The sequence below is a fragment of the Fukomys damarensis genome, unplaced genomic scaffold (genome assembly GCF_012274545.1).
Source record: "Fukomys damarensis isolate Sample0158 unplaced genomic scaffold, DMR_v1.0_HiC HiC_scaffold_12, whole genome shotgun sequence".
Classification (NCBI taxonomy): domain Eukaryota; kingdom Metazoa; phylum Chordata; class Mammalia; order Rodentia; family Bathyergidae; genus Fukomys; species Fukomys damarensis.
This window is the reverse complement of record NW_022900924.1, coordinates 52,206,446-52,225,354: the sequence shown is the minus strand read 5'-3', so window position 1 is coordinate 52,225,354 and position 18,909 is coordinate 52,206,446. Positions and strand designations below refer to the sequence as shown.

At 39.8% G+C, this 18,909-nt stretch overlaps 1 protein-coding gene across 9 annotated transcripts in view; it reads left to right on the top strand.

Moving 5' to 3' along the window:
• Positions 1–18,909, top strand: part of Map3k13 (mitogen-activated protein kinase kinase kinase 13) — a 151,486-nt gene that overhangs the window by 114,348 nt on the left and 18,229 nt on the right. For all 9 annotated transcript variants that reach the window (XM_010624218.3, XM_019207510.2, XM_010624222.3 and 6 more), the window contains 4 exons: positions 2,940–3,131; positions 6,219–6,377; positions 7,450–7,608; positions 8,158–8,266. In XM_010624218.3, coding sequence (XP_010622520.1) covers positions 2,940–3,131; positions 6,219–6,377; positions 7,450–7,608; positions 8,158–8,266 — 619 coding nt within the window. The remainder of the gene's footprint in view (positions 1–2,939; positions 3,132–6,218; positions 6,378–7,449; positions 7,609–8,157; positions 8,267–18,909) is intronic.

Below are 18,909 nucleotides of genomic sequence, written 5' to 3'. Positions count from 1 at the left end.
CTGGCAGCCTCAAGGGGGATCCTTCCTCTATAAAACTATCATTAGGAAGCTCGAAGTATCATGTGATATGTCTTAATTGGAACTGTAGCCCTCAATTAAGAAAAAGACATCTTGCCTACAGGTTTGATAGAATAGATTTAAATAAGTACTGAGGTGAAATTTTCTTTTCCTTACAAGACCTTGGTGGAAGGGAAAATACAAGTAAAAAGAGGCATTTGGACTCATTTCCTTGCAGAAGGGACACTCATTCAGAGGACAGAGGGAGCTTCAGCTGCTGTTCTCTCATTGGTTGCTCTAGTGGGGCTAAGAGGAAACAAGACTGAATGAAATGCTATCGAAACCAATTGTAATTTTTCCAAAGATGATAAATTTCAAAAGATAATGGGAAGACACAACCCACTTTCCAGTCCCCCTTCAGTCTCTCTTAGACAGAAGCTTTCTTTCCCTCAATAAATTTTTCCTACTCTTAAAAAAAAAAAAAATAATGGGAAGGCTGTTTTCGGTAGATAGACAGAGAAGAGACCCTCTTCTTTCCTTCATTTTACTTCTCTGAAACGATCACACTTTCTGCATGCTCTTCCCTCCTAAGCAGGAGAAAAGGCCATAAACTTTTAAACTCAGATCAGTAGGTCGAGGCTAAGAGTATAGTATTCTGCAGACAGCATGGCTTTTTGGCCTCCTGAAATGATCTAGGATGTGTGTCCAGGTAAGAAGAGAGTATTCGAGAGGATGTCCTGGGTAAGGGAAAGGAGGAATGTATCCTAAGAGGATGGGTGAGTGAGAAGCTTTATTTTTTTTCCTTCCTTTCCTTTGCTTCTTCTGCCCTCCTCCTAGTCTTTCCCTCCCTAACCCTTCTAATGATCTCACCTCCACATTCAGTTTTCAGCATTTTGGGGCAAGCATTGCTGTGCTAGAGCCCAACTCTAAGCTGAAGATACTTGAATAGACTTTACCTCTACATGGAAAACAATAGCGAGTCTGTGTCCCTGGCCCGTTACATCACACTCTCAGGGCATTGTGCACTGTTATGTTTGCAGCCATCTGTGCCATGTGTTGTTGGCCAATGAATCACATTCAGGACCGTCTGGAAGATACAGGGCATGACTAGATTTTAATATGTCTCTCTAGATGCTGATTTCTGTGCCTCCAGCTTTTGATGTTCATAGGAACCATGCACAGAAAGGGAAGTACAAGATAAAAATACTATGTTTTTCTTTCTTTTTTTTTTAAGTAATCTTTTAAGAAAATCCATCGTGATTCTTCCTAATGAAATTCAGTATCAAGGGAAGAAAAGGTAGCAATTAGAATTAAGTGATTATTAAGCTGTTATTTATAGGTACTAAGAATCCTTGTCCTTGTACAGAGTTGCTAGAATGATTTGCTTCTCATTTCACTCATCAGTCAAGAGAAATGAAAAGTTTATAACCTACCACTCTTAGACCCTTTCTATATTTGTGTGACAAGTTAAATAGTTAAATAGGATGCTAAATGCCTTTAAAGAATTATTTATCTTGTTATTCTTAAGCACATTACATTATTCCTTTCCTTTTCATTACATCTCTTAGCTGCTCCACTGAGCAACTATAAAATTTCCACTGAGATTATATAAAAGTCAAATAACATACTTAAAAATTTCTCATTAAAAATCAAGATGAAAATTATACATAGTCTAGAAAATGGTATGAGAGTAATAGAAATAGCTTTATAGCATTTGACAGGTGTATCAAAGCAGGGAAAATGGAAACTAATTAAATTCTTTATAACCTGCTATTGTTACAAGACCTCTACATGATCAGTACTTCAAGTCATGGCCTCTAAATTCTTTCCTTACTTACAGGAGCTGAGAGATAGGACATGAATCACTAGCTGGCTGACACCTTTAACCAGATGTCTTGTAGACAGTACTCTGTTAACTCTTCTAGAAGGTTTTAAGAAAGGTGCACATGCCCTTTAGAGGTGGAACACAGACAATTACATATTACAGTTTTTTCTTTGAACTTAAGAACAGAACTATGAAGAACTATAATTTTTCCACTTTTATGAGCAAATGGTATTAACATAGGAATCCCCAAAATGCTTGTCTATCCAGAAGTTAAAAGGCTAAACAAGGAGACAGTATAGTACAGTGAGAGAAAAAGAGGCAGACTTTGAAGTTACACTGAATTTGAATCTGTAACTCATTACTTGTGTAAGTCATTGTAATTGAGATAAGCCATCTTCACTCTGAGGCTTACCTGTAACAATGCTGTGGCAGGAGGACCACAGGTTGGAGCCCAGCATGGCCAACTTAATGATTCTATCTCAAAGTAAAAACTATAAAAAGAGCTGAGACTACACTTCATTGTGAAGACCCTGAGTTCAATCCCCATTATTGCAAAAACAAAAAATAAAACAAAACAACCTAATGGCTACTGTGTCATAGGAACTTGGAAGAAAGATCAGAAAAGGCTTCATGGGAGATGGAGGAAAGGATGGAAATATAGGCTGCAGGAGGATCGCTGTGAGTTCGAGACCAGCCTGGGCTACATATGAGTTCTAGGTCAGTCTCAAATACATAGTGAGACCCTGACTCAAAAAACCAGAAAAAAAAAAAGATAATTTAAATTATTCTTACAATCTAAAACCACACAAGCCTGTACAAACCTCAGGAAAAAAAAATACTGTTCCAGAATGGATTAGTCCTACATAAAACCACCAGCTACGGTACAGCCTCTAACTCTCTGGAGTGAAGAGCAAAATTAAATTGTCAATATACATAGTAGAGTAACCTATAGACCAGAGAATTTCAATACTAATTCAAGAATCAGGAAAAATTATTTACATGCATTTTTTAATCATTTGGGTAGAGAATTGGTCTTTATTAAATGTTGTTAAAATATAAAATGCATACATGTCTGTTGTATGTGTGCATTCATGTACATTTTATGCTTTCTTGGAAGGGGTGTGTGCACTCAGGCACCGTGTTACTGTATTATCATGGAGTACTGTGCTCATGGACAACTTTACGAGGTCTTGCGAGCTGGCAGGAAGATCACACCTCGATTGCTAGTAGACTGGTCCACAGGAATTGCCAGTGGAATGAATTATTTGCATCTCCATAAAATTATTCATCGTGATCTCAAATCACCCAAGTGAGTTCATCTATTTTGTTTTGTTGTTTGAAATAAGAATTTTTAATCAATCCTAATTGGTGTTTTCACGCATCATACTTTTAGCCCAATGTAAGGCAGTGCTGTGGTTATATATTGTTGTATTTTAGTATTTTTTGGATTCTTATTGAGCTTATTACTTATGTATATGAAAGATGTGTTCAGGTACACTAGTTATCCTGTTTTATTGCTTTTAAATTATACACATGTGCAACAAAATTCATTATTATCTGAAGTATTCGCCTTTCAGTATCACAGATAATTAATCCTTACTTCTCCACTTGAAGTCTTGGTTCATTTTTCTACTCTATTCCAAAAAAAAATTTAACTGAATTTCAGAAACGTACGCAATAGGATAAAAATGGATGAATAAGAAACATACAGAAAGAGAAAATAAAAACATTACAAGCCCGACCTGTTCATGAAAGGTATGCCATAAAATTCTACACAGCCATTTGGGGTAGACTGCAAATTGGGCTCTGAGCATCTAAGCAAAAGAAAAAAATAAATGTTGATAGTGACAGCAGCCATAAGAAAAATGGCTAATTCGATCACCAGTGCCAAAAAAAAGAAAAAGAAAAATGCTAAAGAGAAGCAGAGCTGTTTCTAGCAACCTATGTTTCCAAAATGATTCCTTGGTAACCAATAACTGCTTTAAGAGAAGTGTTTATTCAGTTTCCAAAATTGCATGAATGCAAAAATGGAATTGAGAAAATGGTATATTTCCAGGTAGCTCCTATTTTGAAACATTATTTGTATTATTTGTCATCACTTTGGTTTACAGAAAGACTGTTCTCTTTTCGAAAACCTATTTGCATAATATTTTTATGATTTATAACATTTTCAAATATCCACTATCACCTCTCCTTTAATTCTGGCAAAAACTATATGGGATGCATGTAACAACATCATTATCCTGACTGACGTAAGAGCAGCTAGGCCTCCCGCCAAAGTCACGGCACTAGATCTTGGCCCAGAACTTTTGAACCAGTGGTGCCTGCATCCTATCTCATCATGTGAACGAAAGGAATTCACGATGAGTCCTGCCTCTTCTCCTTAGAACACAAAATCTGACTTTGAATATAAACTTAAAGCACCTCTTATTTACCACCATCATATTCAACCATGTTTATTACCGTAGTTAGTTCACCGAACAACTGCCTTGCTTTATGTGCAAATAAACATGAATGTATAGTGTTCATTCCTTCTGTTTGCATTCTTTACACAATCTGCTGCTTTTGCCTCCCCCCATAAAATATGTGAAATACTTTCTAAAGGCATATTTAGTGATGTCCTTTTTTAACCATCACGTTCTGGAGAATTAATTTTGGAGGAGTCAGGAAGTCTTCACATACACACAATCACAGGGTCCTCGCCTTTACTCTTGTCATTTAGAGGTCGGAGTAGTAGCTGGTCATCTAGTGAGTCTTCCCCCTATCACAATACAACTGCCAGCCCGGGTGGTCTGAGCCTCCAGATTTCAAGTGAACTTTAAGAAGACAAATAATGATCTGGCTCACTGTGGCAAGAAGTTTCATTGACTACATTAAATCTAAAGTCTGTAGGACCCTAACTTTGTTCAGGATTTCAGGAGAGTCCCAGTGTGGCATCAGTTCTAACCTCCCAAATCCATTCCCTCTGTGCCAACTGAGGCAGAAGTGGCAGTTCCTACAGTGCTTGCCTTTCTAAGGGCTTTCCACGTTTTTCTAGCATTCGTGGAATATGGTAATAGTTTCCCAAACGTCTCAGATATGCCAGAACATTGTAATCTTCATGTGTTTTCACCAACACTAATACTATCAAATCAAAACTCCCAAATTATGTGAATTTACGTATCAGGTACCAAACCAGAGGTAGGATGTGGCTGAAGGTATTCTAACAATTGTTAGTCCTGAGCTTTTCAGTAGATAACCATTTGGCTTTAGGGGTGTGGGCAAGGGTAAAAGGAGAAGGAAGGAGACAGATTGAACATTTTTCTGTTTTCTAGTTAGAAAACAAGTTAGTATCCAGTTAGATACTATTGACTCTAAAGCCTCGTACTGTTCAAAAGAAAAGGGTCCTATATCTAAACTTAGACTCTTCCTCCCTGACTCCTTCACCTTCTAAAGTTCTGAACATTTTTTTTTTAAAGTGAATTCAGTCTACAGTGGGGAAGCTGCCAGAGCTACAAATTTACATTCATCTTTAAGGCTAACAAAAGCATTTTGGCCCAGGACACATTTTAGATAACTCCTGCGAAAAATAAAACATGACTTGTGTGGAAACTACTTAAGTTTAAATTTATTTCTGCTTTTCCTTGTCAGGACTAGTGAAATCCCAGCCAGCATTCACAGTAGTCTTTTAATCAGTGAGTCTCTGGTGTCATCGTTCCATTCATCTGAGATAAATAACATTTAGGAACATTTTCTTTAGTGGATTAACTGAGACTGGCAAGGATGGAAACCAGTGTATATTGAGCATTGGTGCTTTATGTATCTCAGTTCATTTAATTCATATAAAAACTCGAAGAGGTCATTACAGAATGACCCCCATGGGACCACAACTCAAAGAGCCAGGTGATTTCAGGAAGATCACCCTGAGCTACTTCAGACATTCACAAAATCAAGGAGCCCCCCTGAATCAACTGCATTAATATCTCTGTGGTGAAACCTGTGACACTGGCACAAAATGAGAGGAAGTGAGTTTGCCTGATAAACGTGAACAAATATCTGGGAGCTATTCAGAGAACTTTTAGCAGTTCCGAATTGCAGCTAAGGTACCATAACCTGAATTACCTCCAGTTGGCAGGCAAGAAAACTAGCCTGGAAGAGTTAAGTAACTTAACAGTTACACGGTTAGCAAGTATAGGGGCAGGATAAAAGCAGGTAACAGCCATGCCACCTCACAGGTCCGAGTGCAACTGTTTCTGGCTCATAACTCATGCCTAGTAATGCTCCAAACTGCAAGCTGAAGTTCTTCCACAAGGCAGAAAGCAGTAAGCAAACATCTTCAGTGGCCGTTTAGAGTCGTGGTTTTCATTAGTGCTAATGATCTGGATGTTTCCTTTATTTCTTTATTTCTTTTTTAAAGTGTCTTAGTGACTCACACAGATGCAGTGAAAATTTCAGATTTTGGGACATCTAAGGAACTCAGTGATAAGAGCACCAAGATGTCCTTTGCAGGCACAGTTGCGTGGATGGCCCCAGAGGTGATACGGAATGAGCCTGTCTCAGAAAAAGTTGACATATGGTAAGGGGCCCCTGAAAGTCTTCTCCCACATTCGCTGCATTAGTGCTTCCTTCCTTCTACACTTACCAAGATATTCTTTTTTTTTTCTGCACTACTGGGAATTGAATCTGGAGGCTTTGCACTAAGATACATCTCCAGCCCTATTTTTTTCTTTTTAATTTTGAGACAGAGTCTCTCTAAGTTGCTAAATTTCCCAGGCTGGGCTCAAACCTATAATCTTCCTGCCTCAGCCTACCAGAGTGCTGGGACTACGGGTGTGAGCCAATATGCCCAGCATCTTTTAGAAGTTGTGTATTTTTAGGACAAGAGATTTAGCTCAGTGGTTCCACCACCTGCCTTGCAAGCTCAAGGACCTGAGTTTGATCCCCAGTACCAAAAAAAAAAAAAAGAAGTTGTATATTTGTATTATCCACATTTAATTCTTTGATTAATTTATAATTTATCTTGAAATAGGGGAGGGGTAGATTTAATTTTCCCTAGTTGTCCCAATGCCATTTATTAACCAGTCAATTTATTTCCACTAGTTTGTTTGTTTGTTTGTTTGGTACTGGGGATTGAACTCAGGACCTTGCACTTGCGAGGCAGGCACAGTGCCACTGAGCTAAATCCCCAGCTCCTCACTAGTTTGTAATATCATTTCTACCATATGTTAAATTTCTGTGTACATTTGGTGTATTTCTATATTCCTGTTCCAGTCCTTTGATCACACCCTCTTCATATGCACCAGAATTAATTATTGAGACCATATTTGGTATTTAATATTTGGTATTGTTGGTTACTCTTCATTGATTTTCTTTTTCAGCAATTTCCTAGACTTTCTGTTTTTCTTATGGCAGTAATTTGAATTGTAAAACTGAGTGTATCAATTTGATTAAAAATTAGTAAGGTGTGGAGCAGGAGGCGGGAGGAGCGTCACATGTTCGAGGCCAGCCTGGGCAACATAGTGAGTTCAAGGCCAGCCTGAACTACATGGCAAGACCCTGTTTCAGAATTTTTTTACATTAAGAAAGAGCTAAAATACAAATCCACCAGTCTGAAATGTCTTTTGTATGTGTTCCTAATTCTGCCGTAGGTCTTTTGGAGTGGTGCTGTGGGAACTCCTGACGGGAGAGATCCCCTACAAAGATGTAGACTCCTCAGCCATTATTTGGGGTGTTGGAAGCAATAGCCTACACCTTCCAGTTCCTTCCACTTGCCCGGATGGATTCAAAATCCTTATGAAACAGACATGGTAAGACTATATTTCTCCCAATATCCTCTTGTACTTTCTTCCTCAAATGCATCTATAATGCGCGGAAACAGCAAATGGTCTCTAAAGCGTATGAGGGGTGAACCAGCTGGTGGTGGAAAGCCCAGGAGCTGTGGAGTTGAGAACCTTGGGTTCAGATACGGGCTCTGCCTCTTTTTAAATCTGTGTGCTTAGGGTCACATCGCCGTGTATCAGTTTTCTCATCTGTAAACTAGAACTAGCACCTGCTCACAGAGTTGCTGGACTGTAACTGAGTAAAACTTACAAGTGAAGCAATAGGCCTTAGTAAACAATGCTATTATTACCTTAGCAGCCTACAGGACTATTTTATGGGTCAGTGATCCTAGTTAGATTTCCATTTCACTCGTGGCAGGATCTCCTAATTACATTTTCCTTTCTCCCTTCAGAACATCAAAATTGTCTGCGATACAGCCACTTTGGAGTACAACAAATGTGCTTCAGAAAGTAGAATAAAATCTTCACCCTCCAGATCCTAACTTCCAAAAAGCATAAACTGTCTTTTTATTTTAGGCAGAGTAAACCTCGTAACCGGCCTTCTTTCCGGCAGACTCTCATGCACTTAGACATTGCGTCTGCAGATGTGCTTGCCACCCCACAAGAAACTTACTTCAAGTCCCAGGTAAGAGGGGAGGCACCCATCGCAGTGCTACTGAACAGACAGACAGGGAACACTCAAGGGGAAAGGGTTGCTTTTAGAGGGGGCCTGCTCTTAGCCTTCAGACAATTACATAGCTCTCTTTTTTGTGAAATAAATAATAACTGACATACATCACACCTATGACGCAGTGGTTTGTTGAACAAAGCATATACTAGCTCATTTGAAAAGAACATAAATGTTAGAATGTCATCTTTAGGGCATTCTGGCAAAATTGTTGGAAAAGTGATGCAAAACACTATAATGCTTCTACATTTGAATTACAATTTCTGTTGACCTTCATGAAAGCATTGCTTTCCTTAAAGCACAGAAGCTCATACATGGAAGAGGGCAGTTAGCTATCAAGAAGAGTCCATGATAGAATTAAGCCCATGGAAAACCTTTTCTCTAACTTTAAGTGTGTTACCCTGACAGCTCCAAATAAAATATAAGTTAATGTTTCTGATAGTCTTAACTGTATCAAAATCATCCCAAGACTTAAAGCTTAAAACAATAAGCATTTATTTAGCTCCCCATCCCGTGGGTCGATGATTTAAACTGGGCAGTTCTTCTGATGGCTCTGGCCCGGCTCATTCACAGGTCTGCTGGGAGGCCGGGCTATGCCAGGTGGTCCCATTCACAGGTCTGAGGAGACCGAGGCATTAGCTGGAGCACCTGCACACTCTTTTGCGTGGCCGCTAACCCTTCAGCAGGCTGGCTCAGGCTTGATCACATGATGTCCTCAGGGTGGTAAATACAGCAGGGGAACCAGGCCCAGGGCACAAGTGATTTTCAAGCCTGCCAATACTCTTTGGCCAAAGCAAGTCACAGGCCACTGAGATCTACAGATTAAGAAAAGATGTCACCTCTTGATAAGAGGATTTGCACTGGTGCCTTATAAGGGCATAGACCAGGGGGGACGTATTATGACTTTACATAAAAAGCTGTAGGGGCCATAAAGCTTGGTGGTCTGGCCATGATCTCTATGGATAGGGACTGTGCTAGAGGAGCATTTGCAACGTCCTTATATCCCTATTAGACCCACACAGTGTCAAAAGGCATAGAGCTGTGGCTTTGGAAGTAAATGTGATGGCCCTATATTATGGCTTCATGTTCACAGAATGTATAATATTACTGAATTTCTTATTTCTCATGTGACTTGTTGTGTTTCTAAAATCAATTTCTGTCAAGTTAATTCCATCCACCCATTGACTTTCAGTATTATTTCAAAAACTTGTTCTCAAAAAAGATACTTCATTGCCAATTAACTGAAAAAATAGACTAAAATGCAAAAAAAAAAGTTATGCTTCACTGGGAAAGGAAAATGGACACCTACACAGTTTAAAGATGAGAATGAGAAAAATATTAACAGAGTAATATATTTGAGATTCTCTGAGTATAAGCCCACAGCTGTCCAAGTGTGATCTGTGGACTTCTAGGAGTTCCTAAGACTCAGGACATCCATGAGATTGGAACTATTTTCATAATAATATTAAACCATTCATTATTTACCATTTTTCACTCTTGTTTTTTCAAGAGTATAAGTGAAACGTTCTAGAAGCCCGGTGTGGTGGCACATACCTGTAATCCCAGCACATGGGAGGCTGCAGCAGGAGGATCACCTCAAGTTTGAGGCTAGCCTGGGCTACATAATGAGTTCAAGACCAATTTAACTACATAGTGAGAACTTATCTCAAAAAAAAAAAAAAGTGAAGTGTAGGAGACTAACTTCATGACATTTCCTGTGGTCTTTGGTATATATTCAGAAAGTTCCCTTCATCCTATTAAAACTGTTGACTATCCAGATACATGTAGATATAGAACATTGTATATGAAACCTTTCGAACATCTTCCGTTTCTGTTCAGAAAAGACTTGGCCTTTTCATGGAATGAGAGAGAATGATAGTGCGTGCTCTCAGGACATCTTTCAAACATTAGGATGTGTTTCAGTCACAGCTCTGCTTTCTTTACAGTAAAACTGTACCTACCACAATTTTGAAAAGCGGTAGCAAGGATATGAAGTCACAAGCCAGGGAGAGAGCCAGTTGAACTGTGTATACTTATAAATATTCAAATTCTAAAGGGATTTTACTTAAATGCTCTCAAAATATCACTTTTGAAGCCAGTGCGACTTTGCACATGCAATGCCTCATGCAGGGCAACAGAGTGGACACAGGCAGCATTTTTCTTCACCTGGACCTCCTCGCTTTCATTGTCAAGATACCCCCAGGATGAGGGTTAACTTTGAGCCCGTCAAGGTTATTCTGGAGCAAGATTGATTGAGGAAAGCAGAGGATGAGGAGGACGAAGAGAGAAGGGGAGATGAGGGAAGGGGAGGGAAGAGAGGGAAAAATAGCACCTTCAGCATCTGTTGCAATCAAGTCAGGCAGCTGCAACAACATGCCATGCCGTGAGTGGCTTACAAGACAACAGAAATTTGCTTCTTACAGATCGGAGGCTGAGAAGCCCAAGATCAAGTCCCAGCACCAGCAGATTGAGGGCCTGTGAAGGTCTGAGTTCTGGTTCACAAATGATGCCCTCTCCCTGAGTACTCACATAGCAGAAGGACAAATAATCCCCTGCCTTGCTGAATAAGGACACGTAACACCACCAACTCCCAAAGGCCTCGCCTCCTAATGCCACCACTGCGGGGGTTAAGATTGCAACATGCAAATTCAGACCTTCGCAGCAACTTCTAATGTTCACTAATTTGCCCACGCTTCTCTCCCATCATAAAATGACACTTATCCTTAAATATCCCCAAATCTTCTATTGTTGACAGTTCCTAGAGTTTTTCAGGTATATACAAGCTGATGCATCACTGAATCTAAAATTGAAACTATCTCTGGCTAATGATAATAAAGTATTTATGAACTAATGAGGTACTCAGAAAACCCATGGACTTGAGTCTAAACCCCTGTCCTGTCACTTAATATTGTGTCACTTAATACTACTTGAGTAAGTCACTACATTTCTCCAGACACAAGCTTACTCATCGAAACAATGGAGATAATCATATCTTCCCTTACTTAGAAAATTTCTGTGAAGATCAAATGCGAACATTAAAGTGCAGCTGCATTGTACATTATCAAGAACAGTTTGATTGTGAAATTAATTATTCACCTCACACAAAGCTATAAAAAAAAAGCTATAAAAACAACTCCTTTAAGTTGTTACCTGCTGGGTACTTTTTCTGATAAGTCCTGAGATGACTCAGATGGCAGTTAGGGAACTCCTATTAATTGTGCTTTGACTTTGTCCTGCCCCAACAGGGAAGAACTAGCTGTTCAGCACATCCGTGGTTTGCTCTTCTGTACCTGGGGCCCAGCCTCCTCTAGCCTGCTGATAAGGTGCCCTCGGTGCCAATTACCAATCCCTGTCTATAGTCCCTGGTCGCCACCTTCCACCAGGACTGTCAGTCAGTAGTGCCACCAGAAGTCCAGCTCACCCCTTCCTGGGAGAAAAAGCTTCATCTGTTTCTCAGTAGCAACACATATAGAAAACACAGATAGAAAAGATGACAAGGCAAGCAATATCAGTACAATATTAGGTTCTGCCAAAGTTATTGCTTCATTCCCAGACATGGCTCATTTCTCCAAGGAGGCAGTGATTGCTCCTGGTATTCAGTTACATTTCCTGTGAGTCTTTAGAAAATGATCTAGCCTTGTCCCATAGCCCCGCTGTTAGGTGGGTCCCAGGCCCTGCTTCTAAGCTTTCCCACCTCCCTCTGCCTTTGTACTATTCTGGCTTCTCCTTGGGTGCCACTGGGACCATCCAGAAACTCAAGGACTGGGGGCTGCTGAGACACCAGCTCGTTTTAGAGGTAACCTGTGCTGCTTCTGAGCAGTCTCACAAGTGAGTAACTGCAGAGGCTAGACCCTCATACTGGGGAGGTGGTAAGGAGGACTCAAGTTCCCAGTTCAGAGCTGAACTGGATGCTCTCTAAGGTTTATCTCATTCAAGTCCATGATTTCCATGACTAAGCCCAAGAACTTTGCTTTTGTGTTTCTTAAACTAGACTGAAACTGACCTGACTTTCTTAATTTACTTTAAAAAATTATGATAAAATATAAAATTTTCTGTTTTAACCAGGTTAAATGTATAATTCAGTGGCATATGTTACCTTCACAATGTTGTGTAATACAACTGTTGCTTCCAAAACTTTTCATCACTCCACTGAACAGTAACTCTGTTCCCTCCTTTAGTTGCTGATAATCTCGATTCTACTGTCTATGAATTTGCCTATTGTCCATATATCATTTAAGTGATATCACACATTTGTTCTTTTATATCTCACTGATTTCACTTAGCATGTTTTCGAGTTTCATCTATATTGTAGCATGCGGCAGATTATTTTTATGATTGTAAAATAGTCTGTCTTATATACTATTAAGGGCCCCTGAACATTACAGGAAACCTCTGCAGTAGGCTCTAGTCTCCGGCTCAGTGTACATTGCAGGCCTGAGGAAAAAAACTAAGAGACAGAGCTAAGAGAGACAGAAAGCTGGATATCAGGATGACCATTGCCAGTGCAACTGACAAAGGCCCTGGCCAATCCATCCCACTGATTTTTATTGGTCATCAATTGGGGTAAAGGTGAACTACATGCAAGGATGTGCAATCATGCAGTTTCTATGGAAACTAATGGAGACAAGGCTCATAAAGGCAAAGGCAGAGCATTCTCAAATTAGTAACAGAATAGACAAAATATATGGTTGTAATTAGAACATTGTCCTTCTAGTAAGAAGGTTAGTTCTGGGTTTAGTAACAGAATAGACAAAATATATGGTTGTAATTAGAACATTGTCCTTCTAGTAAGAAGGTTTTAGTTCTGGGAACAGAATTTGGGTGTGCGTTACTCTGACCTCAGTATGTAGGCTTCAACCAGACTTGTTTCTCAAAGCAAGCCAAATTTGGAGTTAACTCTTCACAGCCTGTGTGCTTACAGCCTACTTTGGGCGTAATCAATATTGCAGGCTCCCACAATATACCATATATTATCTGTTAATTCATTCCCATTTTGACATCAATATGATGGGAGATGAGAGAAACAATGTTTGGTGCCAGAGATTCAGTCTACTAATTGAATAATGGAGAGAATGAAAACCTTCTCCAGGTCTTCTCTGGGACACAAAGAGAATATCAATAATGTCAGTCATTCAACTTTCACTTGGTTTTTCCCTCACCTGCTCATGCAGGACTTAGGTATTTTTAAGCCCTCCCTTACTCCCTCCCCACAAACATACATACATACACATGGACACACTCACACATGTGAGTGTGAGGGATCAACAGCCTCGTTTTAACATGTGCTTAGCTTTCCACTGAGTTGGGCTAAACACAGCCACCTCCCACCTGGCATCTGCTGGGTGTTGCCCTGTTGGGGAGCCATCACTGGTTTCTGCCAAAGGATTGTTTCCCCAGCTGATGTCCCTAAGGGACTGCCATTCCCTAAGGGGCTGCCACTGTCCATGGAGTGGCCCTGTCTGCCGCAGCAGCAATTCTGCAGTCCTCAGGATCCCAGGCTGCACACAGTTCTGTTGCACAGTGAACTCTTCCTTCCCTGGTGAGTCACACTCAGTGCAAGGTGGCTGCAGCCCAGTGTTTTCCATGTGTTCGTGGGAAACAACAGGGATTGCCCCTCCACTCTGACGTGGGTGACTTCTGCAAAGCTCAGGGAGTCTCTTCCCTTATAAGGTGTTCTCTCTGCTCAGCCTGTGCACGTTGGCTTCAGGCCTGCCCACCCTGCGTTGCTTCACATGTGCCCCAAATGTCTGATTTGCAGAGTACACTCAAATTCAAACTCCTACAGACATATCTAAGTATAGCTGATGAAATTCCAAATGAGCAGCCTCCAGAAATGTGAGACTTTTGAGGAAAACACACTGTTAGTTCCTGGTGTGTTTTCCTATACATCCTGTTCCCTCTTCACAGGAGGGAACTCCTTTTTTATTTTATTTATTTTTCCTCATTGAGTTTATTGGTACATTTTAGGTATACAGTAGAGTTACATTCATCATTGGGATCCTGTACCTTTACATGACAGGTCTTGGTTCTCATTTTTCCCCTTGTTCCTTCACCCTCCTCCCTTCACTCCTCCTCCCCTCCCCCCTTTACAAATACTTCATTTCCATTTTTTCATTTTCTCATATTTTTTTCTTTTCCCTTATTACCTTTCCCCTACCCCTCCCACTTTCCCTACACCTTTAGCCCTTTTCTTCCTATTTCACATTGTCAATTATCCCATTAGGATCTTATGTACCATTGTAGTTTTTCACACCAGAGAAACTATTTGGTATTTACACATGTGTGACTTATTTATTTCACTTAGGAGTATATCCTCAATATGTATCCATTTTCCTATGAATGAATCTAATTTCTCATTCTTTGTGGCTGACTAATATTCCATTTTATAGAAAAACCACATCTTCTTTATCCATTTTCCAACTGATGGGCAAATGGGCTGTTTCCAAGTTTTAGCTATTACAAACTGTGCCGCTATAAACATAGGTGCACATATATGATTCTTTTAATTCTTTTGGAAAGATACCCAGCACAGGGATGGCTGGGTCAAATGGAACCTCTCTATTCCCAGCTCTTTGAGGTATCTCCATATTGATTTCCATAGTGGTTGCACCAGTCTGCACTCCCACCAACAATGGAGAAGGGTTCCTTTTTCTCCACAACCTCACCAACATTTGTTATTGGTTGATTTCATGAGAGCAGCCATTCTTTGTGGGGTGAGGTGGAATCTCAGTGTTGTTTTCATCTACATCTCTTGAATGACCAGTGATGTGGAACAATTTTTCATATATTTACTTGCTGCTTTTACTTCAAATGTCTGTTCATTTCAGATGCCCATTTTTGAATCAGGTTTTTATATTGGGGGGCTGATCATTTTGAGTTCTTTCTATATTCCTGATAATAGTCCTTTGTCTGAGGAGCAGCTGGTAAACATTTTTTCCCAAAATATGAGAAACTGAAAAAATGGAAATAAAGTGTTTGTAAATGGGGAGGGGAAGAGGGGATGAAGGGAGGTAGAATCCCAATGATGAATGTAATTGTATTGTATACCTAGATTGTACCAATAACCTCAATAAAAAGAAAAAAAAATTTTTTTCCCACATTGTAGGTTGTCTCTTAGTTCTGTTGACAGTTTCTTTTGCAGTGCAGAAGCTTTTTAATAAGATGAGATCCCAGTTGTTGATTCTTTCTGCTAGTTCCCGTGCTACTGAGGATTTGTTCATAAAATCTTTTCCTATGCCAGTGTCTTCCAGAGTTCTGCCTAACTTATCTTTCAGCAAGTTTAGTGTTTCTCTTTTAATATTTAGATCTTTAATCCACTTGGAATTTAATTTTGTGCATGGTGAAAGATAAGGGCCCAGTTTTAATTTTTGGCAGGTTGAGATCCAGTTTTTCCAACACCATTTATTAAAGGCTATCTTTGCTCCACTGAGGATAGTCACCTCCTTTATCAAAGATGATATAGCTGAGTACATCTGGATTTGTTTTTGTGTCTTCCAATCTGTTCCACTGATCCTCAGGTCTGTTTCTTTGCCAGTACCATGTTGTTTTTGTCACAGTGGCTTTGTAATCTAGTTTCAAATTGGGAATTGTTATACTCGCTTCCATGTCTCTGTTGCCTAGGATGGCTTTTGCTATTCTAGGTTGTTTATGGTTCCAAATGAATTTTTGGATTCTTTTTTCTAGTTCTGTGAAATATAGTGTTGGAATTTCCATTGGCATTGCATTGAATCTGTATAGCAGTTTTGGTAGTATGGCCATTTTCACTGTGTTGATTCTTCCTACCCAGGAGCAGGGGATATCTTTCTATTTTCTTATATCCTCTTTGATCTCTTTTTTCAGAGTGCTGTAGTTTTCAGTGTAGAGGTCTTTTGCTTCTTTTGTTAGATTGATTCCTAGATACTTCATTTTTTTGAATGCTATTGTGAAAGGAATTGTTTCCCGAATTTTTCTCTCAGTGGGTCTGTTATTTGTGTACAAGAAGGCTATTGATTTTTGGGTGTTGACCTTGTATCCAGCTACTCTGTTAAAAGTGTCAATTAAGTCTAGAAGTCTTTTGGTATAGGTTTTTGAGTCTTCAATGTAGAGTATCATATTGTCAGCAAATAATGACACTTTAACTTCTTCCTTTCCTATCTTTATTGCTTTAATTTCTTTCTCTTGTCTAATTGCTGTGGCTAATGTTTCCAGAACTGTATCTAAGAGGAGTGGTAATAGTGGGCATCCTTGTCTTGGGGAGCTCCTTTTTTTAAAATCTGCTCTCCTGTAGGGTCCAACCTGCAGAAGTTTGCTCTTTGCTTCCCATAATGATAGGCTCAATTTCAGGAAGGCTATGTCCTCTAGAATTTTGTAAAAATCTGATTTGTGGTATCTGATTCCTTACCACCAAAGGAAGATATTCATTTTCTCAGTCCTTTAAGCAATGTCTAGGAGTCAGGCATGTTTCCCCGTAGGAGAATGCTTAAAGGCCCACATCCGACCCTAACAGCCTTGCTTATCATTCTTCAGCTCCTAAAGCTCAAATACTCTTCCTACTCCATCATTCCGATCTTATGATTGAGAGAACAACATTCCCTGGGCCTTGACCAGACTTCTTCTGCCACTTAGGCGCTGTCAAAGACTTACACAACGATGGCAAATGTGTTTTTGGCCTTGGATTTCTGACAATGTTGGGGAGGTTTAGTACCCTAGAGTCAACCAGTTGGTCGACACCTCTCTGTAACCACCAACATATATATTAAAGTCTAGTGTATTGCAAATAGATAAGCAGGATAATCATTTTCTAAAGGATGATGATATAATTTCCTCTGTCAGTGTAGATGAGGAACAGGTGTGTACACCTGTAATCCCCGCATTCCGGGTGAGCAAGACAAGAGGGCTGCAAGTTTGAGCCCAGCCTGGGCAACTTAGCAACTTAGTAAGACTCTGTGTGGGATGTAGCTTAGTGTGAAGGCCCTTGGTCAAATCTCCAATACCACCACCAAAAAAAAAAAAAAGAGGCTTGGAGGTAGAACTCAGCAGTAAAACAACTGTCTCAAATGCAGGAGTCCTTGGGTTTAGTTACTGGTACCACAATAACAAAAAAAGAAGAAGAAAGCTAACTTGGGGAAACTTTCTGTAAATTTACAATTACTTAAAAATAACTTCTTCTGTGATTCAGAGACATTTTTATATACAGTAAGAATGCTTATTAAGAGATCTACCCTCTAGCGTGTTGTAAGTGTACAGTACAAGACCATCAACGATAGGCCCAGTGTTATTTAGCCTGTCTCTAGAACTCATTCATCTTGGATAAGTGACATTTTATAACCATTGATTAGTAATTCTCCACGATCCCCTCCCTTCCTTAAGCAACCACCACTCAACTATGCCATTAAGAGTCTGACCATTCTGGAAACCTCATACAAGTGAAGTCTTACAATATCTGCCCTCCTGTGACTGGTTCATTTCAGTCTGACCCTCCAGGTTCACCCTTGACACATAGTGCAAGATTTCCTTCTTTTTCGTCCTGAACAATAATTCCCCGCTTTCTGTGTATACCTCTTATTCTTCCTCCGTTCACAGCCAATCAAGTCACTTCCACATCCTAGCTATTGTGACGAGTGCAGTGAACACAGGAGTACTAATATCTTGTCAAGATCTTGATTTCAGTTCGTCTAGATAGATCCCAGAAGAGTAATTATTGAGAAACAATGCTGTTATTAAAAAAACAAAACAAAAACAAAAGACAGTAAGTGTTGATGGGCTGTAGAGAAACTACAGCCTTTGTATGCTGTCGGTGGGATACAAAGTGGTGCAGCTGAAATGGAAAGTGGGATGGCGTCTCCTGAGCAAATTAAAAACAGGAACAGCGTGACAGAAGATGGACTTCTAACACCTACCTGGAAGCACTAGGTAGTTCTAAGGGAACATTGTATAATTCAGGACACTTAGTTACACATCGAGCCTTTGCCGGAAGTTACTTACTAGCTTCTTGAGATGGCGACCTATATATGGTATAAGGAAACTTCTCCTGTTAGCTCTTTTCTAGAAACTACTTCTCTCTATATATTCCAGCAGAGGTCTTCCTGCTACTTAAAATTTAGATTAAACTGACTCGAAATATCATGTCCTATGGAAAGTCCAGTATCTTCTCTCACATTTCTGTGAGTTCCTGATAGATTTATAATTTCGTGGCCACGCTGGCTCTGCCTTCCACAATTCCTGATCCCTACTTCCGCTCCCTTATGATTCCTCCTTTATCTTTATCTTGACATTGATCCAGCTGTGAGATTTAGCACCTTTCCTTGACTGAAAAAACAAAATTCATCTAAGATGAGTGCCAGAGACTGTATTGATGGCTTAGGAAATGGAGGTGGTTTAATTTCTGAACAGCTTGAGTCACTTATTGGATATTGATCCTTTATCCTAAAATTTTTGTCAGACTACTAAAGTGTTGAGCTATATTCTCTCTTTGTTTTCCTTCTTCTCTGTACTCCCTCAACTCCAAATTTCTGAACAGTTTCCTATATGTTTATTCCCATCTTCTGCTATGCATTCCCCTGGGATCTTGTCCTTCAAATATTTTCTCAAGGGGTACCTGGTTCATGAACTCAATTTTTACC